Raw genomic sequence first — 25,595 nt, 5'->3', positions numbered from 1 at the left:
CTTAATGTGTATGTCTAGTTTGTGTCAGGGGTTTTATTGTGTAATGCTGAGGAGTTAAGTATTCATGACTGCATTAGCTGAATGCTGAATGAGTTTCATCTGACATTTTATTTAATAACAACCATTAACATCGGCAGAAAACGAACACAAAGCATAATTTCCATTTTTTCTCTGTTCAACTTACAATACAGCATGAGCCAAATTATTCTCTCGTCCCATCATCCATCTGAATGAGCTTTTATCCCTTAGCGGTGACAACAAATTACTAGGTTGACTGGCTGACGCGGTTAAGTAAATAGTCTGATGAAGCAGATAGATTGTTTTTTTCCAGCAGATTTACTCCATCGCTCATCGCTACTTGATGCTTCAAGACAAAGCCATTTCCATTTCAGTCACACCTTTCAGACGGGCAATCTCAAATTAAGGGTAATCCTCAGCCTTATGGAGGTTATTTTTTGTGCTCTTGAATTTGCCGTTTCCCTGCAGCAGTCTGGGCCGTGCATTAGACGCATTGGTGTGAGAGTTCAGGGCATTTGGAGTCCATTTTTAGGGATTACCCAGCAAAGAGTCACAGAGGCAACTGAAAGCCTCTCTGTCCTTAATCGCTTCTTACTGGGAAGCCAAAATATTTGGCCTTAGTTTCAGGATTGTTGACATTTAAAGCAGTCCAATACCTGTGTAAACACATGTTTAAGGGAAAGTGATGCATATTAATGTTTAGCACAAAAATGTCCTAATTTTTTTTGCCATTATCATAATTTTTTGTACCACAAACATTTTAAATCAGTCTTTTTTTCTTTCACCAGAGGAGGATAAATATGTATGAGGCGGAGAAATGCAAATGGTCATCCAAGAACTGAAAATAAAAATAATATAAATATTCATGTCCAAGACCACGAGATGAGGACAGAGGAGACCAAGACAATGTGAGAGTGGTTGAAAAGAAGGCGGGAAAAACACAAGCACTGTATCACCATAATGTGAGCGTTCAGTTAGGAGGCGAGATGAAGGAGCGGAGAGTGACAAAGACCGCCATGAGACATTAAATCATTTCTGTGAATGACAAATCCTTTTTTGTTCTCCTTAAATCCAGAGCACAATCAATTTTTGACAACTTAATTAAAAAGTCTTTTCAATTTAGTCACTCAACACCCACAGGCCTCTCTTTGATTACAGATTCTCTGACACCCCAAGGAGACACCATTTGTCTTTAGGCTTCTGCACAGCTGCAGATCAGCTGGAGAAAGTTGGCTTGCGGGCTATTCTGACAACATTATACGTGTTCAGTCCCGGTGCATCGAAACCAGTGGACCGTCCTCGCTTGTCAAATGTGTAGAAGTTGAATAACTGTCCGTCCTGTGCTTCCAGAGACACAGAGGCGGTGCCGACTCTCAAAACACACGGGTACTCCTTTTCAAAAACCACTCTGAACACCCGATCTACCAGGTAGTTGAGCTTTATTGTCCTGAACTTCTCTGGGATGAGCTCTTCAATCTGAGGTCCGAACTGCTGCATGATGAGAACCCCGTCCTGCCCGGCTTTGATCTCATAGAAGGTGATGTTGCTGTAGGTGTAAATGCCGATGTAAGGTTCAGGGTTTGGCGGGGGAAAGACGACCTTCCTGGCCTCCCTGAAGGCTTTCTCTACGGCTGGGATGATGTAGCTGTAGGCCTTTGCGACCAAATCTTGGTTCTGGGTCCGGCTGCCGGCCATTAGCACCACCAAACCGAGCTTCAGTCTGGGCACCAGGGAGAATGTAGCGGAGTAGCCGTCTAGATCGCCGTCTTTACGCACCATTTCGTACCCTAACAGCTCGTTAACCTCCCACGGCGTCCCAGTGCGGTTAGCAAAATAGTCCTTATCACACTTGAAGACTGGTGTAAGCATTATCTTGAGCGAGTCTGGTTCCAGCAGCTTGCGATGGTAGGCGCTCAGAAGCATCATGGCGAGCTTGGCAAGGTCTGCAGCTGTGGAGAACATCTGACCCGAAGGTCGGTACCAGCCCAGGTCATACAGAGGAGCTGGTTTCCCATTGGAGTAAACTCCCACGGCCATCTGGGCCTGAAGCCCCGGTGTGATGTCAAAGCTGGTGTCCTCCATTCCCAGTCGGTCCAGGATGTTGTCTGTGATCCATCGCTGATAGTCCACGGAGGCCACTCGCTCGGCCATCACATGAGCCAGCAGAGAGAACGCCAGGTTACTGTAGTGGCATCTGGAAGGAGGAAAGTTAAAACAAAGAAGAGTGTTTAAAAATACATGTTAATTCCAAGGGAATTGCAGCATCCTACCTATCACTCTCTACTTGGTCTCTAATTGGCTAGAACACGTTTACTAAATATGCAAGGGGAGTCTTATGTCATTGTTAGTAACAGAGGCCGTTTATCCTTCAATGGATGGGACTTTTCCATCTTTTCAAACAGTCCCCTGTGGTCTAAATGAAACATCTGTGCTGTGCTTTGTTCAAACTATAACATGAATCAAGCGCCAGAGGAGGTTTGTGACCCTGTAGAAACCAGCTCTCTCAGAACACTCCGTTTTGGTGTGTGTGTCTCTTTAAATGCAAAGAGCCCCCCCCTGAGTTTTCCTGGTAGACATCAATCCGCTGTAGCAAGATTAAAAATGGCGGACCTGCGCAAAAGTTTTGCTCTAGGCTGGGGATGGAGTTCATGGGTGGAGATATCAGAGGAGGGGATTTTTTAGCTGAGCAAATTTGAAACGGAACATTTTTCTCTGTGTTGTAAGACTTATGCAGACTACAAACAAAGGACTGGATGGGTTTATTTCACATTTTGTGGGTCAGTAGACACTCAGGTTACCCAAATATATGTTCAAAAACACTGTCAAAGTGGATTTTTCATAATATGCTCATTTGGTGGAAAATTAAGAGTATATTTACTTCTTCAGGCACCGCTACACCACTGGTTGTAACCAAGAGAATGATGAATTTTGAGCTACTGAAATAAACACAACATAACAGATCTTACTTGGTGCCCGGGTCAGCGACGAGGACATCATCCTGCAACAGGTTGATTGCAGTTTGTGTTTTTCCTTTCCACAGCAGATTTGTGGCCCTCAGTCTTCTTGGTAAACCTGAATCAACAATCAGAAAAAAACATTCAAACTTCAAACTCCACAAAAACTTTAACAGGCAGGTTTTATAGACATGCACAAGGACAAACACATTAACTATTAATGGCAGCCTGGTGGGTTTGATGTTTTATTCTATGGGTTCATGACATTTCCTCTGAACATGATTACTATGATCATCCTTCGCCTCGGTGGTGACAGAGTCGGGGGAATTAAAGATTAATAACTGGTCTCGCCTCTGGCATTTCTCTCATCTGTTGTATTAAATCTTCAGGTATAATAAATTGAAAGGATCATTCAGACAAACAGGTGCCTGCATGACCAGATCTTTTGCGTCATCAATATTTGAATGTGACTCTGGCATAATATATTTTTGAAATGAGCTCAGATATTGAATGTTCGATAAAGGTATCCCCATTTCAATTTCTAAATAAAAACCAGAAGATTATTTTTTTCATTTTTTGCCAATCATCAAACCTCAGAGGAACTTTCTGATCACAGAGGTTTAGGATGATATCTTGTTTATCCTTCACAGACTCAGGTTCATTTTCACAACTGATTGATTGATGATACATGCTATAGCAATAGCAACTTCTTAAGCCAGGGGTTCAAGTCTTTCATTATTGTGTCAAATCTTTTAAAGACAAGTCCTATAAACACCAGGAAAAACAGGTCTTATATAAAGTACTCATAAAATAAATGTAACTCTTCACTTTGTGCTTTAGAGCTGTTTTCACATATGCACTCCTAAAAATATCTAGATCATTCAGGAGGACTGCTCCAGATATTATCCTGACCTGGCAGTTGACATACGGAGACTCAAAGCTGGAGACTATCCCTGTCAGAAGGGAGGGGGAGGGGGGGTTGTCTCCTGAGATAAGAGGTGACGTGAAAAAAAGACCCATAAGTAGCAGATGAAGCAACAGAGTCCGCTATATGATGCTATAATGAAAATATTTGCCCTTATATCAATGATGTGTAGTCCAATGAAATCATACTTTCAAAAAAATTTGGCTCGAGGCTCGAGGTGAATTATCCGGATAATATCCTGCTGAATTCTCACATCAGCTCACTCGGAAACTTACTGCGGAAAAAAAACTAGGGGTCTTTCTCTGGTTGAAATATTGCTGTTGGTTTCAAACAGCTGATTGTGTTCACACTGGAAACGTGTGAAAGCCCCATAACTGTCTCTGACTTATTTTAAACAGGGTTTGCTTTGGACTGCTTCATCTCTTTATTGTGTCTTCTGAGTATCATGTACGTCATACATTTCTATTTTGTGTTCTTTATAGGGCTGTCAAACGATTTGATTTTTGAATCGCAATGAAATGCTGAAATTAAACCCGATCATGATTCATCATATTTTGCATCTCAAGAAAGTTTTTTTTATGCTTTTATTTTGTAATAATATACTGTCCTAATACAAGGGTACTTTACTTCCTGTTTGGATACAAATATGGTTTTATTTTGAAAGAAAATAAGGCACTTGTGTTACAACTTTAACTTAACCACAGAAAACAAGAACTTGTCCTGGATGGAAAATGACTTGAAACCAGCTGAAGTGAACGTTAAATAAGTGAAATGTTTAATGTCACAAGGTGGATATTACTTTTGACTCCTCAACTGAGCTATCTGGGAGTTTTTATTTGTGTTATTTGTATTTGAGTTTTATTTGAGACACTTTGTTAGCCGTGGCTTTCATAACGCAACCTGGCTGTAAGTAAAAATATAAGATTAAACCCCGCCTGTCCTGTAACTCACCTCACATGAGGCATCGCTAGCTAAATAACATTTAAACACAATTACAGTTACGTAAACACTGCCCTACTTTTGATTTTGTCAAATTGAAAAGGGTTTTATTTTCAACAAAACAAACGACCGAAGATGTTCTGCAGACATCTGTACACCTAAGGGAACCTGTGTCGGATTAAATCTTCAATCCTTGTATCACATCACAGCCGTTGAATTAAAAAGGAGCTCCGAGTAATCCTTTGCGTGTTTACCTGAGAGCTGACTGGCCATCCTGCGCAGGGTGACTGACGAGGAACGGATCTGAACCTCCCCGCTGTCCAGAAATATCAGACCATCTGTCACATATTTCAGCTCCGAGTCCCTCGTCTTCCCCAAAGGGTTTTTGATCGTGAAGTTCTCCACATATTTCTCCAGAGGGTCGTCGAGCGAGCCGATCTTTCCGTCCTCCCAGAGTTTGTAGAGCATCAGCGTCGGGAAGATTTTGGACAGGCTGGCAATCCTGAAAGACAAACAACAGAGCGATTGTGATTTGTTTTATAATCTGGCAGGAGACATGTGATGAGTATCTGCAGTTTGATTTACTGCAAAAACACTCAGGTTTTTCTTCCCTGCTTTTCTTTTTACTTACTATCAATTGCTCACGTTTCATCTTCCTTCTGCCTGACTGTTACCTCATGAGAATTGCTTGAAGGGGATTTGTCTCATAAAACCTAGCAGCAACATCTGGTGTTGAAAAATGAAGCCATGCAAAGGAGCAAAGAACTGCACCCCAAACAAAGCTCCATTAACACCCATGTTCAAACACCAACATGTTTACAGCCTGTTACAGAAACCAGCTTTAGCCTGAGAAGCTTGTTTCTTTAATCGAACACACTGGACAGGGGGTACATTTAAAAAAGTAAAAGTGTATTGATTGATTAATTGATTGATGCACAGCGGGAGTCATGCACAAACACAAATAGCAATATTTTCTCCTGCTGGTTCTGCCGATCACATCGTGCCCATGTGACGCTCAGGGGATCTTGTCATCCCCTCCATTACGCCTCTATCTTATATATATTGCTAACAAAAACTCACAGGGGCCTAAATTTAGAATCTGAATAGGACTTACAACTTAGAAGAGATGAAGTCGAGAACTTACTCTAACAGTTTGAAACTATAGAGCCAAAAAATGAAGAGGCTTTTTTACTACATTTTCTTTCTCCTAATTTGATCCAGTTTTAGTTTTTTTTCTACAAGCTATTTGACATGGATGACCCCACCGCTCAAATGCACTCCTAGGTCTGCTTCTACTTGAAGCTCAGCTCTGGTCATAACTACTGAAGCAGCTCTAAGCTTCTTACAATGCCATAATGAGCTTTTCTTGTTCTGTGTTTGTACATCTTAAGAGGGAAGTTTTCACATATCAAGCACACAATGGAGTGCAGTCCGACAGAAAGTACTTTAAACTACGTTTCTACCTTTGAAATCTATCTCTAACAATAAAAAAGTAATTCTCAGAGCTCCCCTGTGATCTTAAGACGTAAACCTTGATTTCAAACATGGGCAATCATCATGTCTCAGCTCAGTCATGTTACATTAACTGTGAACTAAACTGCTAGCTCTGTCAGAAATGATCAACGGGGTTAAAATAGAAAAGCATTACCGTCGTCCCGCTGTGAATGAGACAGACCTTTAACAGCACGCCTAACAGAACTCAATAGACCTTTGTACTACTACTGTTGAATGCCACGATTTCAAATAAATGTGCTGCAGGTGCACAAAGTCCGAATAATAGCCGTCTTCAGGTGCAGATTGATCGGAGCTGTGTGCTGCTGTGCGTTCATACATTTACGTTGTCAGCTGGCATTTGCCTAACAAGTGTGACATATCGTGTAGTTTAATGAGGATGTTAAGGTCATTTGTGTTTGATTTTTGTGTTTCCGTTCACACCCACATTATGCTGCAACGTGGACTGCAACGTGGACTATTGCCTCTGTACGATATGACACGATACGATACACTTTATTGTCCCCTTGGGGAAACTTGTCTAGGTCTCAAATGTACATGGGGCGCGTGACACACTCACTATAGGCTATCGGCACTCCGTCCCTGATTTTCTTTAAAAAGTGGATTGGATTAACTTTAAAGCAACACAGACTTTTCAAGATGATCTGGAAAATGTGGATTACCACTGCAGCAAAATGGGACTTCATGCTGTATTCTTTGACCAGAAGCGTGTGACATCTTCTAATAAGCACTGCTCACCAGCTGTCAGCAGATGTGTTTTTGCTCCACTCTAACTGTGTGACGGCTGGTGCCGGTTTTTATGAATGAGAAGCTTGAATAGAAAAGGGGACAGTTTTTCCCAAACATCTATGTAATGGCTCATTTGAATACATGCAACCAGCCCCGACGCATGAAGCGGTTTGCTCTGCAGTGCAGTTCAGGGTGCATTCGACCCCACCATATTGTGTTTTGTGTCTTTTTGATTAATTTGCTCAGCTTTAGCAGGCGCAAAGACAGGACAATCCTTTGGTGAATCAGACCCTCAAACTTGTATCTGGGGAGGTTAGTGCACTGTAGTTAACTCAGCTGAGGTTGTTTTTTTTGGTATTAAAAAAGTTTCTTTCAAAAAGTAAAAACAAGTGTAAGCTCAAGCTTGTTTTTGTTTATGTCCCATTTCCCTGGATACACCCGCAGTGTTACATGCTCCCAGCTGTTACACACTCCCAGCTGTTACTTTTGCCTTTTTCACGTAGTCATCAGACATCCAGGGGAAACTCGATCCCCGTCAGGCTGCAACATCAATTACACATCAAAGTCAGGAGCATCTGTGCAGATACATGTACGCTGGCCGAGTAATATTTACAATCACAGCCTATGTCCCCATAACAATGACCCAAGATGATGCAATGGAGCTCATCATCTGATTAAAACGCATTTCTGACTCAGCAGCACATGAAAACAGTGCGCTTCATGTTCCAGTGGGCAGCCGCAGAATTTTGTAATGAAAAAACAAGCAACAGTGAAAAAGCCCATTAACATGAAATGTATTAAAGACACTTTTTTCCTTTATTTTTCTTTGCAGAAGCAGCAAGTTGTGTCAAATCACTCGTTGAAAAATTGCAGAGGAAACACCCATAGACCAGACTGAGATACAAGCAAAGGTAGTCTCTTTCATTAAGCCACGTCCTTGGGTGCTTCGGAATATAAAGTGTCTACTCAATCTGACAGCAGACAGTCCCTTCTATCCGGGCTTTATTCTGTTAGGGCCTACTGTTCAGGAGACCAATATTTGTTCCTACTTGGTCTGATTCATGGAAGAGGCATAATTAGTCCGCTTCATGTCATTCAACCCCAAAACCCAGATGTGATATGCACGATGGCTAAGTAAATATTAGAAAACTCCACATTCCATGGAAACAATTCAACAACTTAACATTTGAAAGTCGCGTTTACTGAACTGGCCGCATCCATCCTCTTTTTATTATTTTTTTCATCCTCGTTTGTTTTGATTTGGCGGCGCATGTGAAGTGATTCATTTCGCATCGCATTGTGGGTGTTAAAATACAATTCATTCAGGATGCATCCAAACCACACTGCACAAAACCCGGAAGTTAGCATCCATGCTGAAATGATCAGTAAACTGAGGTGGACCCAAAAAAAACCCCACTGAATGACCACGAGGGTTCAGTCTGCTGAAGAGTCTCGCGTCCATACTGCACTGTGGGATTTCAGAAAGAGCCCTTGACTTTCATCAGTGCTGCTGACATGAGCGTTCAGTTATGGACAGAGAGAGGCGGAGAGCAGATGTTTTTTGATATCCTGAGGTGGCGCAGTCTCCCTCCTCTGGATATATTTAAATCACTCCTTGGTACACTGAAATCATCTTCAAACATGAATCGAATCAATGACCAATGATTTTGAATTCTAATATAGTAATTCTAATCTAATTCTAATTCTAATTGTATAAATAGAGGGACACTTGTGACATTTATGCAGTAGATTTCACTCCAGAAGTTGACTCACCTGTAGATTGTGTACTCATTTGGGGCTCCTGAAAGCGGGTCACTGATATTCCTCTTCCCAAAGTTTCCGGTCCACAAAACGGTGTCGTTTAGGATCACGATGGCTGACAGAGAGGGAAGGCTGATGGGGTTTATGGTCTGTCGGAGTAAAACATCCACCTGAAAGATACACAGCAGATTTTTAAGATTAATTTTCGGCCAGTTTGTCATTAATCAATAGGACCGTGGATAGAGTCAGAAACCGAGGACCGAGAGTGAGAATTAACGTGCGGGAAAAGGAGCCCTGGGCTATCGCAGAAAGTTAGAAGTTAAATCTCAAAAGATTAAAGTTAAAGGAAGTTAAATCTTCCTGAGTTGAGTTAATTCCACTTGACCCTCACAGCGGGACACCATTCCTGTCGGACAGGAGGGGTGCAGTCTCAGGCACGATCTCAATCTCCACCCTAAAGCCCGAGCACTGGAATCTCACTGACTGTAATGGTGACAGGTCTGCAGTGCATGATTGAGTGTGAGACCGCAGGGGTTTGAGACGGTCTAATAAGTGAGAAATGGGACACACTCATCATATCTTCACATGTTGCCAGGAAACAAGATGCCCCATTAAAAAAAAAAGGCTCGACTCCAGTATGTGTTTGAATATCTTTCATTACAGTGTTTATATTTTACAGCACACTCTCAGAAAGTCATGAAAACATAAATATTAATACTGTTTCAATATTTGACTGAAAACACAAACAACTCTTTGATTGTGCTCTAAATAACCACATGAGTGTCAATACACTATAGGCTTCATTTTGTCACTTTAACCTATTTGAGTTTTCCCACCACGTTCATGCTTGTTGCGAATTAATGTTTTTTTTTTTTTTTTTTTCAAACCTTAAGTAATTCGGCTTCAATTGACGTACATGTCTTTACGTTTTATGGGGGGCTGGACATGAGGACCTTCTTTGCAAGTTTGCAATGAACTCTGGGTAAGTCCCACAGGAGATGATTAATTTACACTCGTACAGTCTGCATCACAGCCCTCAGGCATTTGAACATTTCACAATAGGACATTGCTGAAGTACTTAACACAGTGCTAACTATTTTTCAGAAAGTATACAAACTTTGATTTTGAAGTACTTCAATGTGGGTTGGACTTCAAGGTTGATGTTATTGGAGCTTTTTAAACTATAATATGAAAAGATGACACATCTAAAAATAAAAGCACCATGGAGAAGCTTGCATTGACTTGTACTCAACATGTAGACAAAATTATTATTTTCTTATTCAAAGTTAAATCATTAATCCTGACTCGTTACTTTATGAACACAATGTTATCGTGTCGTTCTGTTTTAGGCTGTATCAGACACTTTTGACTCGGACTTCCGTGTTCTCCTCCTGTTTGGCTCTAATTAGTCACAACATGACCTTGCCAAGTTCCTCAAACCATCATCACGTGAGCTGCTTCAGGAACAATAGAAACAACATTAACCTTGACCTGCAGCAGTTATGTCAAAATGAAAAACAAATGTAAGCTGTTTCTGACAGTTTGTCTTTGCTCGTGGCTGTTAAGCTAAGTTTAAATACTTCTATCTGTATTCACAGGAGGCGAGGTTTAATTCCAACAATGTGTGACAATTCAAGAGTCCAGCTGTGTTTATAACTTTCTGTTTAAGCCGACACGTCACTAAACCCCAAACCCCGCCTCTTTAACCCTGGAAATGATAATGATGCAAAATATCGCTGAAAATAATTCCTGATTCGGCTGTTTTGGAATTTTACAATTTTTAAGCATAAGGGGTTTTAACTCTTTCGAAGCAAGAATCAGGATGCAGATAACGAGGACAATTATGATGACGAGGATGAGAATGACGATGACAAAGATGATGAAGATGATGACGAGGATGGTGATGATGATGATGATGACGAGGACAATGATAATCAGAACCATGATGACGAGGATGATGATGACGATGATGATGAGGACAATGATCCCCATGAGGACAATGATCCAGCCATCCAAAACTTAAAACTGATGTCCAATTTAGTGGAAAAGTGATGCAGTGACCTTTTACATAAAATTCGGACCCAGGCGAGAGCGAGATCAAACCTAAGTCCGAACCCAACATTATGAAGTTCTAAATCAAGCTGTTTTCTTCATGTTCCAATTGTAGTCCTTAAAGTTTGCAAAGTCCTCTTCAGAGAGTTTGCTGGGGGTTTCTGTTGGTGTCCGCCCTTAAATCCTCACAAAAGTTTTGCTGATGTTGCATCTACTGCAAAATGGCCTCCCTACCTCCATCTCTCATGACCGGCCTCTTCTTCTTGTGACCGGGTCATTGTTACATGAACCAGCCTTGTTGTCATTTTGATAGATAACTAATACCTTCTCCCCCATCGTTAATGCCAACTTCAAATTCACACACTTAAATCACTCGCGCTCTCTCCGCATTAAATGAACTGCTATGGACCTTGAACTCTGTCTTTGCCTTCAGGGTACCTGGCACTAAATGAGTCGAATGTGGAGAACACCTGACTCTTGCAGAAGGACAGACTCGACAACGGCATGCTCTTGTGCTGAACTTTCTTTATCCCTCCCTAAGGGTTCCTTCCTGTGTGCTCTGCTAAATGCATTTTTACCATGCAGCACAGTTTCAGTTTATTAAGATACAGTTTACTGAGATACATATGATTATGAATAAAATGTTGCTTATAAGAGCATATAAGATACCAGTCTACAGTTGAGACACTTCAGTGATCGATCATAATTTTTCTCTAAACCTAAAATCATTGTGTTGCTAGTGTTCCTTAGTTGTTACTTGATGTTACAAAAAACATCAAGCCATAAAGGTTCTTCTAAAGGAGCAGAGATATTACTGTCCCACATGAAATTTCTGACCTTCCGTCTGACCATCTTAACATTGAAGACATTACTGACACATTCACCCAGTGGACAGCATTGTATGAATTGAGTTGCATACTTCCACTGAAGTTTCTCAAGTGAAATTGTTCCATCAAAACACATTAATTTTGTAGAAAACTTACTGACATTGTTCCCTTTTTTCTAGATCCTTGCTTGTGTTGTACTTACTCTCTGATGTCCGTTGCTTTGAATAAAAGCGTCTGCTAAGTGAATTGTAGAATTGTAGAAAACAGCTCTCAACTGACCACAATGTGTAAAAGGGTTACCAAGGGCTATTTCAGTGTTCATACTGGGGAAAACAATTAGCCTTAAAAAATGATGTTTCTCTTAATTTTTTATTCAAATGTTGGAAAGAAAATCAACCTTCAAGCCTAAAAAAGTGATCGTAATCAACAATTGGATGATCAATAAAAACTGCTGATGTAAATATCATAAAGTATGAATGACATTTTAAAGATTATTAACCACAGAATTAGCTTGTGGAGCAGGTAGAGAGGACACTTTCAGATCTTATTTTTCACAAATGGTCATATTGAACATATTATTCTTTACCTGACAAAACCTCTGTCAGCAGGTCCACTTATGTAATTCACTTTCATCTCGTTAAAGAGGACTTGGTTATGAAGGCAAACAAGCTTTGAGAGTCATTTTCAACATTGAAGCATTTTCAGACGGGCTCACAGCACCGCATAACTGTCACAGTTGTCTTAACTGCTTATGATGCATGTTTATAAAATTGTCTCCTCTGCTGGCACAAACCTCACGCATGCGTGGGTTCTCTCTGTGTACTCCGGCTACAAAGACGATGCTCATTAGGTCAATTGGTGACTCTAAATTGCCCGTAGCTGTGAATGTAAGTGTGGCTGGTTGTCTGTTTCTATATGTCAGCCCTCTGATTGACTGGTGAACAGTCCAGAGTGTACCCCGCCTCTCGCCAAATGACAGCTTGGGTCGGCTCCAGGCCCCCATGACCCCGAACGGGACAAAGCGGTATAGATAATGGATGGATGGATGGATTTTTATTGATGTTTCTTTTTTTTCTGTCACTCACCTTCTCCTCTAATGTCTTAAACTTGAATTCCTACCTTTGTGTTTCCTCCGTGTGATTGCATTCACTCCCCCTGATTACTCAGCCTCTGCCTGAGGTCTGATTAGTTTCAACTTTATGTGCCATGATTGACTTTGTTTAAGCACCTTGTCTGTAATATACAAGCTCTCCTGATGTTTAACTCGTCTGCACCTTAGTTTTGATTTTCTGCCTGCATATTTCATTAGTTTGCGTCTATTGTTTTTTTCTCTTCCTGGACCTTTAAACACAGGCATGGTGTTATTGCCTTTATTTCTTATATTAAACTTTGTGCTGGACTTATTCTGCCTCGACTGCTTTATGACTTCTGCCTGTGTAACCGTTTCTGAACTTAGATCACAGGTGATACTGGTATTCTTTCATCAATTTAACAGTCACACTTAAATGCAACATCTCGCTGGGCTTTTAGACTTGTGTGCAAACGTCCTGTATTTACAGCACTGTGCACTTTTAAGTAATAATTATGATGCCCCATTTCGTTAGTTATAAGTTTTACTTTACAAACTGTACAATCTGTATTCTGAATATATTGTTTGAAGAATAATGTATTTTGCTTGTGAAGAAAAATCTGCGGGCGAGTCAAAATGTTCTTTAGAATATATTTAAAACCGATTAAATTATTTTCAAAGTTGCTCACAAGAAGGAAACTAGAAAGACACTTGAATAAAACAGATAATATGGGATTTTAACTTCAAATGTACGAGTCCTTTTGATGCTCATATTATTTTCTAATGTGCACTCACTACCTCTTACGCTCCCTTGTGTGCGCAGAGGCTCGACCTTTTCCGCTTACCTACTCGGTTATTCATCTGACATATCTTTAATCTCCTTCTGTCGAGTGCAGCAGCATTTGGTGTGAAGGATTATTGTGGTGGGCCTATAAATGTTCTCAGACTCCAGTGTGGGTCGGATAGAAGTGTACGACCGCAGGATTTAAATCTGGATGCACGACGATGCACGACGATAAACGACTCCGCTCACCTTTTCCAGGGCCTCTTTCAGGCTCGGGATGGGATGCTCCAGCGGCAGCGGCTCAGGGAAACGGGGACACATCATCTCTGCATTGGCGTTGCGACCGTCCTCTTCTGCTGGGCCACATCGGGAAACGAGCCAAGAGGGAAAGGAGCAGAGAAAGGAAGCACAGGGGGGCACAGGCTGTTATAATACCCTCTTGGTATTTACTAGAATAATCTATAGCTGCAATAAGACCAATATAATGTGGTTTCAATGACTGGCTTGGGGCTTCATTAATTTTCTGATGAACCCTGTTGATAATACGGGATATAATATAACAGAATGTATGACACAAGAAAATGAGATGAAAAGAGATGCATCATGGTCTCACTGTGAAATCTGCATGAACACAGACATTTCAATACATTAACCCTTAGCTTCAGGCCAGCGTTTGCCTGTTCATTGTAAAGAAGAGTATGCCAGAAAAATTAGATTCTGGGACATAAAGGATAATTGAATTGAACCGAAAATATGATTAAGAGCCTGCAGGTCTGTTCTTTATTAGCATCAATACTGTCACCTGATGTTCCTCTACTCCTGTATAGAATCAGATAATACACATGCGTAAAGCGACTTGGTCTTTGTGCTCTGATCAAAAGAAATGACACCAAAGAGCCTCTTTTGATGTAAACAAACTTATCACTCCTGCGTGGTGTTTTAAAATATAAAACAACATGTGGAATAAAGAGGAACAGCAGGAAGACTGACATATTTCAGCTCTGTGTTAGATGTTTACACTTCTGGATTGAACAGTTGATGTCACATCTCAAATGTTTTCTATAGTCTTTAGATTGTCTCTACCAATTATAAATGTTCAACTTACTTAAGGTTACGGTTGTTTACTCTGTTTTCAATGGACTCTGACTTTTGAAGCCAAAATCACAACCTATCTGCTCTAAAAAGCATACAAATATTAACTGAGTGTGTGTAAATATTTCCACTTGTGTCACTGGTTGTGTGTGGGTTTTAAGGCATCCCCACATGGCGGTTTTGGACATCCATCAGTTTGCGAGGCAAAGGGCAGACCAACAGGTGTTGCAGTCATGGAAACAGGCAAGAAAACTGGTTCAGATAGAAGTGATTGTACCCGACCTAAAAAAGCCTCTGAGCTCCTCGACCAGAAACGTTCTCAAACTAGGATCACTATTAGAGATGCTTTTGAAAAATTATGAGAGGTTGGAACGCAGAAAGGTTTACAGACTGGTGCAGAGCTGGCTAAACACTGAAGCTTCTGTGTCCGGGGGGGACAGCTCTCTCCAATGTTTTGAATATGAACTGCAGTACCCATTTTAAACGCTATGCGAGTTATTATCCTTTAACTCAGAATTAGGCTCATTTACTGATCTAGTTTTATACACTGGGGACCTCTTCATTCATTCAGTGTTGCTCACTGATCAATGCTAGTCATAAGAAAGTTTTCAGATTTAAGGAATTTAAACGGCTTCAGTTGTAAATCTGTAAGCATCGTCCTCTTCTTGTACTTAGTGAGTAGATATGATGCTCCCTGTTCTATCACTGTCATCACCAGATAAGATCACATAATTAAGCGATTCTTTTATCTCTTAATTGCAAGATCAGTGTCTTATAATTATGAGATTATAATCTATTGATAATCAAAGTTGTAGAAGGGATTAAAGTTGTATATTTCTGCATCAGATAAGAAACAGCATCAAGTGTTACTTTGTGTTGTTTTATTATCCCACACAGAAGCGAAAGTAGCTGAACGTCTCATGTTCAGAAACTCAGAGACACTTTGAATTGTTTTTTTTTCTGACAAGATTATACTGTAGATTATAGAGTTGTTTCCTGAGGGGGGAAATGAGTCATCCTTTGAGTGCGTGTTGGCAGAGCTGATTAAGATGTTTAGGAGACAGACAGTCCTCAACACAAGTCAAACTCTTTTCTAACTTTTCACCTTGAGGTTTTCAACTTGAGTGCAAGATCTAAGTCAAGGGTCTGAAATACAGAAGCCCTCAGTGGAATGGACACGCACCCTTACATTTTATTTACACTGTTTTCCTGTGATAGCAAGTTCTTTCTGGTAGTTTTTTCTCGAAATCTCAATTTATTCAACTCATATCCCCAGAGCTGCAAACAAACTCATCAGTAGGTTAAGCTCTGTGGGCAGAATTGCAAGTCTCCATCTGTTGTTTGTTTGTAAATGTGTGCATGGTCTGGGAGGACTGTGGAACTGAATTTCCCTCTGGGATAAATCAAGTTCTCTAAGTCTAAATCTAAGATAACACAAAAAGAACAGGCCCTTTAACTAGAGCTACAGCTAGTCTATGGCTACAGGGTGGCTGTGTTGCAGTTTGAGCTCAATGTTTGACCGGCATCAAGGGCCAACATGTTAAACTTGAGGTCATGCTGCTCACTAGAAGAAGAGCAGAGTTGGTGCAGTTGCTGTAAACCAGCATTGTAAGGAGACAAGAGGACCAAGTCATCAGCATACATCAGAAGAATTTAAAAGTCTATCACACAGTGTACATCCAGCCTTACAATCTTAGCTGTTCAGAGATATCATCCATGTCAAAGTTTCAAAGAAGAGGTGACAGGACTCCACCCTGTCAGACCCCCTTAGTCACTGAGAAGGGTCCTTTATACTCCTTCCCAAATGAGCCGGGGCCCCTTACTTTCGTATTTTTTTGAACAATTAATTGACGATGATTTGTTTTATCCAAAGCTGTTATTATATCCAGAAAGCACATTAATACTGTAAGTTACGTTTCAATTACTTGCTTACATCTCCAACATGATGGAGCTGATAGCATCTGTGGTAAGACATGGTGAAGTCTGAGTCTAATCAAAAATTCCAGGTATCCCCGATATAATTTCATGCCTAGAAGACTCAGATATTTTCCCCACAAATATTCACGGCATGTGTCACCTCAGCTCCTCCATGTGACATCGGCTTTATTACCGCTGAAGAGCTAAAAGGGCGCCCGACTCTGTCAAACTAAATTTGTTGCAGGACCAATTCAAGCTCTATACCAACTATTACTTCACGTCTTATTTGGGTAACCTGAGTGTCTACCGACCAACAAAATGTGAAATAAACCCATCCAGTCCTTTGTTTTTTGTCTGCATAAGTCTTACAACACAGAGAAAAATGCTCTGTTTCAAATTTGATCAACTTGTGATGTCACAGTGGGATTCTGGTAAAAAAATAAAAATAAAATACCATACCTCTCCCCTGGTATCTCCACCCGTTGACTCCACCCCCAGCCTGGAACAATACTATTTCACAGGTCCGCCATTTTTATTCTCTCTACAGAGGAGTGATGTCTACTGGGAAAACTTAGGGGGGGCTCATTGCATTTAAAGAGACACACACACCAAAACGGAGCGTTCTGAGAGAGCTGGTTTACACAGGGTCACAAACCTCCTCTGCTGCTTGATTCATGTTATATTTTGACCAAAGCACAGCACAGATGTTTCATTTAGACCACAGGGGACTGTTTGAAAAAGTGGAAAAGGGGTATAATATGTCCTCTTTATTGGAGTGTACTACTACAGTTCATTGCTCTCGATATTTAGCTGAGGGTTGGTTTGAAGGCCAGTTGTCTGTTGTGAAGGCAGCGTAAGTGTTTTTCTCTCTTTAGCTCGACTTTAGCTCGTTAAGTCTGTGTGGGTGCGTCTGTGTGTGTGGGAGTGTGGAAGATAAAAATGTCCTACATGAACCAGAATGATGGTTATTATGTGATCTTGGATGCAATCACTGATGATTAGTTCTAACACTTTTTGGAATTATTCAAACCACAACAATCGTCTCATACTGTAGTCCTCTTTGCTTGATATTTGACCAGTTTTGTCTTTGACTGCTAGCACTAATAATAACACAGACAACACAGAGTCATGAAGCACACCATACGCTAACAATCCAGAGAAACACAAAGTAAGTAACACTGCAACTTAACGACTAGCATGCTCCAGATGTTCTGCTGTGATTTAGTTAAGATCACATGCTTGGTGTACTGCCAGTTTCCCAATAGCATAGCACACGTCATCTGGTCTAATGACCACACCATCATTATGAGAGATATCACCAACATAATACTCATCATTCTTTACACTGTTAAAATATCATCTCAAGACAATGAGATAAAGAAGTTGAGATCTCAAGAATACATCTGGGGAGTACTGGTTATAATGGAAAATGGAGGTAATAGATTTATGGGTGCAGCTCTGCTCCGTACTGAAATACACAGATGCACACATTTCTTTTAATCCACAGAGAGATTGGAGGTCAAAGGTCAACATAATTGCCTTTTTATAAAGTTTCAAAATATGTTTTAGCTTTCAGGTTTGAATAAAGTCCAGTATTAAGGAAGTAAATGGCCAAAAAGGCCGATCATTTACATTTAAGTTGACCTCAGTAAAAATAGCGTCTGAAAAAAATTAGGAAAAATACAATACAAAACAAGATAACAAGAGCGTTCCTCACATTTTGAGAAAACATTTCTTCCCCCTTCTGACTCAACTATACTACTACACTATACATCCCATGTTGTCACTGTGTTTGTTCTCACCTGCCGGAAGTTTTGGGAGCTGATATTGCCAGATGAAGCAACCTGTCATCACCAGAGAGAGAACCAGGAAGAACACAAATCCCAGCTGGCTCCATTTCACCTTCATCTTGTTGTTTTTTGTGATTCCTTCGAATTTGATGGTGGGAGCAGCAGGAGCAGCCTCAGCAGGAGCCGGCTTCCAAACAGAACAACAAAGAAAAAAAAACACAAAGTAGGTTAGCAGAAAATGTGTACAAAAGTTGAGTCATACTCTATTAAAATTTCCACTATCTGTCTTCTCTCTGACCAGATATTCTCCTCCATGTTATCTGATGCAGGAAAGCAGAAATCCCCATCACACAAGTGATCCTGATGCACTTAACTGTACTCACCACCTGATGCTTCACACACAGAGCTGGGAGGAATGGATTACCAGTAAAAACAGAAATCTTCTTATGGCTCAGGCGACATCCTGCGAATTTACAAAGAGTGAGCTCTACTACCGAAGGGATATCTGCATCCCAAATCTACTAAATGGTATCCTGTAGATCTTTTTTTCTAAATCAGGAGAAAGGCACAGACACGGAGTCCCATCTCTGATTTCTCACTGACTGTGCTGTAATCCCAGGCCCATCAGCGCTCCCGTCTCTCACAATTCAATTTCCTCTCCTGCAGCCACAGGCCGTTGACATCATAATCCCCAGATTTACTCCACCAAAGCGGTCGGGGGGGGAAGTCGTAATCCCTAATCCCCGTGAATCAATTCACTCCAGTCCAGCCTCGCCTCCTGAAGCCCACCAGAGAGCCGCACGAGCTCACTAAGATGGCACCCAATCAGCAGACACGGACGAGGGGGAAACAGGGTGATATACGGTGCTCCTTGTAGCCTGAGCATGACCTGAAAAGTGCAGTCACTCGGGCGCAGAGAATTTGGATCAACTGGATGAGGGAATGACGGATGATTTGGGACGTTGAGGGGAATTCAGATAACGATCTAGGAAATGTACTAACATCTACAAGTCCGTCAGTCTGGCTGCTGCAGGATTACACACAGACACTGATGCAGGATTACACAAAGACACACAGATTTGTTTGCTTATACACCTCCCTCGCCATGAATTTCTTGATTCTTCACATTGTAAAGACTAAAACAATGGCAGTATTACATTCTTGTAAAAGTAGAGTTGATATGGCATTAAAATAGGTGAATGTGTTAGCCGTCTTTGTTGTTCTTATTGGGGCACCTTAAGAAAATATTATCATAAACTCTCTAAAGCATGACTTCAGTCAATTCTGCAGCAGGAAGAGGTCATTTACTGCCACATGTAGAGGCCCCAAACCAGGAAAGAATGAAAATACTACATACACATCAGAGATGCAACAATTCTCAATATAATAATATGGCATCTGGAGTTCATACTCCCTGCATTGTATTTCAATGTATCTCTGAACCGGCTCTTTTTGTGTGTGCCTGTGAGTCCACGCGCTGGAATAAGGAAACCCCATGAGTTAATATTCAACCACTGTGCGCTAAAGTCGAGGGAAGCTGACAACACTGGAGTCAGGTTTCACACATTATTATGACATGGCGAGCTGTGAGGAGAGGCTGCAGTATGAGAAAGCGCCACCGTCTTTCAAATCGGTGGTGTGGGGACATTTCAATTTAGCGTGGAGTAAAAAGACAAGGAAGAGAAAATGGTAAACCCCCAAAAAAAGACTTTCTGCAAACATTTACACGTGTCGCCTAATCAAATGGAAACACTTGCAGAGTTTGGCGATGCCAAAGAGATGCTTTTGAAAAATGGAGAGAGTTTAGAAAGCAGAAAGACCGATGCAGAGCTGGCTAAACACTGAAGCATCAGTATCCGTGGCATGGCAACTTGTGTGCCCCTCAACTCTAGAGAGGAGAGGAGGGGGCGGGGGGGGGAAACAGTCGTCACAAATGTTTTGAATTTGGACTGCAGTACCCATTTTAAACACTAAGTGTGTCAGAGTTACATATTGCTCCTTTAAGGTGAGCTCAGGTGACATAAAAGGGATCAAAAAAGAGCAACATTTATATATTTTGTTGGGCATCAGAGAAGCTATAAATCCATGAGCTGGAAACTTTTGGATATAATTGAATTCAAAGGACTTCTCAGCATTTTGACAAATACCTTCAGACAGGTGATGCGACAGGTATTTAATTCACAGTGTTAGCCAAAACATCCAGAGTCCCTAAGTCCTGAAAAATGTCATTTGTTTCTGACACATGATTAAAAAAACATTCCCTTTCATATCTTTAGGGAGGCTGCTTTAAACAGAACAGATTGCAATCTGTCTTTTCCATAAACAACTTTTTGATTGAATCTTCAGAAAGTTTTCTATCATAATATCTCAGAGAATTTAATCTATCTCCGTCTTCTGGTGAGCCTCTATAAAGGAAACACTCTCTGGTGGACTTTGTACCACTGAGAACATCCAGTGACTGTCGATCCGTCACTCAGCTTAATCACAAGATATTAACTGTTGGTCCAGAGGTCACTGATGTATTTTGATGATGATACTGGAGGTTTGATGTTGCCATGTGGGGGGAAAAAAGTGTGAAAGCACGCTGCAGCTGATCCTGGTTGTATAACCTGTGATAGCTGGAGGGCACAACAGCTGTCCCATTGCACCAGACACACACACACACACACACACACACACACACACACACACACACACACACACACACACACACACACACACACACACACACACACACACACACACACACACACAAACTCACACAGTCCACCAGAGCACAAGTTATCGCAGTAATGTTATCATTAATACACATTTTCTGATGTATTTTGTGGTTCAATCCCTAATTTTCTTATGTGTGTGTGTGTGTGTGTGTGTGTGTGCGTGTGCGTGTGCGTGTGCGTGTGCGTGTGCGTGTGCGTGTGTGTGTCTGCTGTTATTTTTAGTGAGAAGTTTTACCTGTGCCTGAACCCCGTCCACTGAGGCCTCCACGAGAACTTTACTCCCGGCCTTGCCCATTGTTTCTCTACTCCAGCTGTTGAATGAAAAACAAAAAATAGTAGTTAAAGATTCTGCACAAAGCCTGACTGCTTTACTTTGGTTTTAATTTTGTAGCACCGTAGAGCTACAGCACATCATTTTTCTTTTGCACTTTCGATAACTGAGGAACTTTGTGGTTTGCTTGTTGGTTGCTGTGAATAGACGACCACATAAAAACCATCCGTCACACTATGCCTTAAGGCCTCGGTTCACTTGAAATTAAATGAAAAAAACAGTTTTTCTGCCATAATGTAGAGGTGTTTATAACACTACGAAAGGTCGACATTTTAGAGGGAGGAATTGCAAAACAACTCATCTTTTAGGCATCAGATTTATGGTTAATAATGGTTCAATGTTTTAACGCTTTAATTGAAAAGTGAAAAACAAGGTTGGCCATTTTATTTCCTGAACTTTGTTTTTCAGCGGTGTGTAGGTACATAATAAATGTTTTCTTCCAACAAATAACCACATCAAATTGCTTCTGTTTCCGACTGTTTTTTTTTTTTTTTGTATTGCTTTGTTTGTACTGTAAACAGAATTTTGTGGTATGTGTACAATGAAAAAAAAGAGATATTGTTCCATGGTTTTGCCTCCTAATGCAATTGTATAAAAATGACGCTCTAAATCTCAAGCTGTCTTAAAGTATTAGATACCTACCTCCCTACCTCCCTACCCAGCTCCTCCTCTTGACCCGTTTCTAGGCGGGATTAAGCCTCATCGAAAAAAAGCTCAAACATGACCACTCGTCAGTCCAATCAGCGATGGCTCTAATTATGCAAATCTATGCACAACTCTTGGCCTAATAAAAAAATCCAACCCCACACAGCTTTTACCACTCAAGGATGAGCTATAGAGACCAACACTGTTTCTGCAGCTGTAAACATGCTGTTTAAATGGGCATCTTTATATAGGTGTTAATGGGGATTCCTTGGCTTTTGCATCCAGCCTCAGGAGGACACTCGAGGAAATACATTTTTTTTGCACTTCAGCATTGGCTTTTTTTTTTTTTTTTTTTTAACTCTGGAGGTTGCTGCTTGGTTGTGTCCAGAGCAGAGCATAGCAAGATGATAACTCCTGAACACAGCTTTTTTACTTTGGGAATACGTCCTAATGACATTTTGTCATGCATAATAATAATATATGAATGATTAATAAAGAGCCAATGTATTTCTAAATGCATGCTCATATACAAGTAGTTAATGTTTACTATACATACCTTATGTCAAAGTATTACCGGATAACATACTGTGAGAAAGGATATGCAAATGTATATTTGTCTCTAGAAAGAGAGACAATTTTTTTATACTCATTGTGAATTTTTATATTCAACATTTACGACTCTTGCCTCGTAGCTCTTATTTCCTTATTTTTTTTTTTGTTCTAAAAATGTTTTGTGTAATCACAAAGACACAAAGCTCAAAGCCTCCTAAAGTATGTTGAAGCCTACTTGGCATTATACCTGATTCTGAGAAACATCACTCTCTGGGGAAGGAAAAAGCTTACAGTGTGTTTGGGGTTATTTTAAAATCAGGGTAAACTTTGTATTGAGGGATGATGCTTATAGGGACAAAATAAAAGCAGTTTCCAGCCGACTATAGGAAGTCACAAAACGTTCTATATCACGTCTGACTCTGTGTCCCTTTCCTACACATAGTTAGCCTCGGCCATTATTGGCAGCTTGAAAAAAGCTCCCAAACCCATGCTTCTACAAACTTAGTACACTGAATGTCTTTTTTTCCATTGCTCATTCATTGACTGCACAGTGAAACTTGCAGGGTCAGGGATGTTGATCTTACAGCAGTACAACTTGAAAGACAAGTTGTACTGTTTCCAAAGTTCACACACATTGCTTCCTTTTTGATTAACTCAAATTGTACGCAGGAAGTGATGTGGAGCTTCTCGTTTCGTCTGGTTAAACCTCATTTCATTCTTATCAAATGACTCATGATGGCTCTTCAACAAAACACCTTTTCAAACAGGAAACAGAAAAGCTCAGTGTATCCATAAAGGCATGCTTACATTCTCACTGTTGGAGACCTTGGAGGGTTATCTTTGATGAGCTGTGATCTCACAACTTTTATATCAGCCAATAGAAGGTGAGTGTTTAAATCATTATGCCACACTTCAACACATACAGTCCAGTGTTTCACAGGCTTATTCAATTATTCTCACTGCTTCAAATGCCCGCTTTGACGCAGCTTTGCAAATATAATTAAAGTAAGGTTACACCATGAGCCTAGTTTGTTCTTAGATTTCATTTTGAGCTGAACCCAGGTCCGCTTGTTTCCCACCGGATTAACACCTCTATGAAAATACATTTTTGGTTCAACACTCTTCCACCCTTTCTACCTGTAATATTAGAAATTTGATTACATTTAAATGTATGCACTGACTCGAGCAATCATTCACTCCCATGACACTTTGCTGCTGCAGCAGTGTTACTTTTTTTTTCTTCTAATAACCCACAAGGAGTTCGAGGACCACTTGTCACTTGTTGCCATGGTGAATCAAAGTCTCGGGCCCCATTAATGCTTTTCATAGTGGTGGTGCACACGCTGAACTCCAGGTAAATCTGCTCAGAGTTCATTGAATAAACTCAAATCAACTTGTCTGGAAACGCTGAGTTTCCAGACAAGTTGATTGACCCTCAGGGTGAGACTGAGAGTTTGTTCAACCTTCTCTCTGAAGTGGGCCACAGGAAGTGGCTGGGTGGCAGCTAACAGTTTATATCATAGAAACATGGCAAAATGATAAGCAGAGTATTTGATTTATTATTATGGATTCAATGTAAAGAGTCTACTGTAAAGAGTCTTTGGTCTGAGGCAGGGATTAGGAAGTTTAAGAAAGAGAAACAATCACTCTAAAACCTCAGAGCAGTGCAGCTGTCTGCTTCAAAACATACAAATAAAGACTCTAGCATGATGAGTCCCACAGTTATTAAGGACAGTAAACTGCACCACTTCTTCATTTGGTGGCTGTTATGACTGGGAGTCGTGACTGTATTAAAGTGTGTTTGTAATTGGATCTGCCTTTGTGAGGCTTTGTGCTCCTTTTCTTGTCTGTACGTCTGTCTGTCTTTGTACTGCGCTGCAGGTACCCACTCCATATTTTGGAAAATGCTGACGGTGTACGTATTGCGTGCCTGAGCCTTATTGGAGGAAAACCGAAGGTGCCAGTTTTAAAAGGGGGCTGCGGAAGCTGCAACGCTGCCCTCCCAGGGAGTTACTCAAGATGACTGTATTTTTCTTTTTCTTGACTTTATTTGAGGTAAGCTAGTTTGGGTTGAGACTTAAATGTTATGTTTATTATTTTGGACGGTCCTTGAAGTTTGATTAATTTGGGGAATAGAGTCAATTAATAGATTAATGTGAACTGAAAATGTGTTTAATTGCTGTTCATCATTGGGAGTGAGGAAGGAGAAGGTCTCTTTTATGCTACGGCTGGTCGTCAGAAAAACTGCCGGGTTGTGAAAAAAAAGTGTTGGATCTACTTTTATTGGCTCCCTGGATCAAAAAGTTGTGACTTCTTGTAAAGACTGGATAAAAGACTGCAATCGTACATGAGGATATTTTTGGCACCGTTCACAGTTAGACCAAAATGCAGCTTCCACATTATTAACCCGAACCACCCTGCATTCCCACATCTCCCCTGTTCTTGCCTCCCTTTTATTGGCTGCTTTTCAAATTCAGACTGCATGACCTCTGCCCCAGTTACATTTCTGACCTCCTCATTCCATTCCTCCTCCACTCAGATAATATGCTCTCTGCCTTCTTTTCCATCCCCCGCTCGCACTATAAAAGAAAAGGTGATCGTGCTTTCGCTGTTTTAGACCCCACTTTCTGGAATCAACTCCCACAAACTATCAGATTTGCAGAATCTTTGGACTTTTGGATTTTTCAGTCTGTTGTTTTCTGCCTTTTTGTCAAAGGCTGAGGCCATGTCGACTGGCTGATAAAGAGACTAAAAACTTAAACTGTGATTTTTGTTTCATTCAAGAGCCACATTACTTCTTATTTGAAGTTTTGCACACTGTGAAAGGAGGCTCTACCTGCACCACAGTGCTCTTATTATGTGTATAATGAATATCTGATATCCATATATGCAAATAAGGGTCAGCTAGTTAAACTATAAGTGACAAATAATAATGCATGTTTACTTTCAATTGACTACAATTACTTTCAAAAAAAAAA

The 25,595-nt window shown here is 40.7% G+C and overlaps 1 protein-coding gene across 2 annotated transcripts in view; it reads right to left on the bottom strand.

The window, feature by feature from the left end:
• Positions 1-89: 89 nt before the first annotated feature.
• Positions 90-25,595, bottom strand: part of lactbl1b (lactamase, beta-like 1b) — a 28,770-nt gene continuing 3,264 nt past the window's right edge. Inside the window, exons 2-8 of one of the 2 annotated variants that reach the window (XM_065955070.1) lie at positions 21,325-21,400; positions 18,382-18,556; positions 13,820-13,923; positions 8,851-9,008; positions 5,091-5,338; positions 2,985-3,090; positions 90-2,212 (exon numbers count right to left, since the gene is read on the bottom strand). In XM_065955070.1, coding sequence (XP_065811142.1) covers positions 1,234-2,212; positions 2,985-3,090; positions 5,091-5,338; positions 8,851-9,008; positions 13,820-13,923; positions 18,382-18,556; positions 21,325-21,384 — 1,830 coding nt within the window. In that variant the 5' untranslated portion in view covers positions 21,385-21,400 and the 3' untranslated portion in view covers positions 90-1,233. Of the gene's footprint in view, positions 2,213-2,984; positions 3,091-5,090; positions 5,339-8,850; positions 9,009-13,819; positions 13,924-18,381; positions 18,557-18,752; positions 20,247-21,324; positions 21,401-25,595 lie in introns of those variants that run through there. The other variant, XM_065955071.1, reaches the window with a different exon arrangement.

The sequence above is a fragment of the Labrus bergylta genome, chromosome 5, assembly GCF_963930695.1.
Source record: "Labrus bergylta chromosome 5, fLabBer1.1, whole genome shotgun sequence".
NCBI classification, from domain to species: Eukaryota; Metazoa; Chordata; class Actinopteri; order Labriformes; family Labridae; genus Labrus; species Labrus bergylta.
The sequence above is the reverse complement of the archived record's forward strand: the minus strand, read 5'-3'. Positions and strand labels throughout refer to the sequence as shown.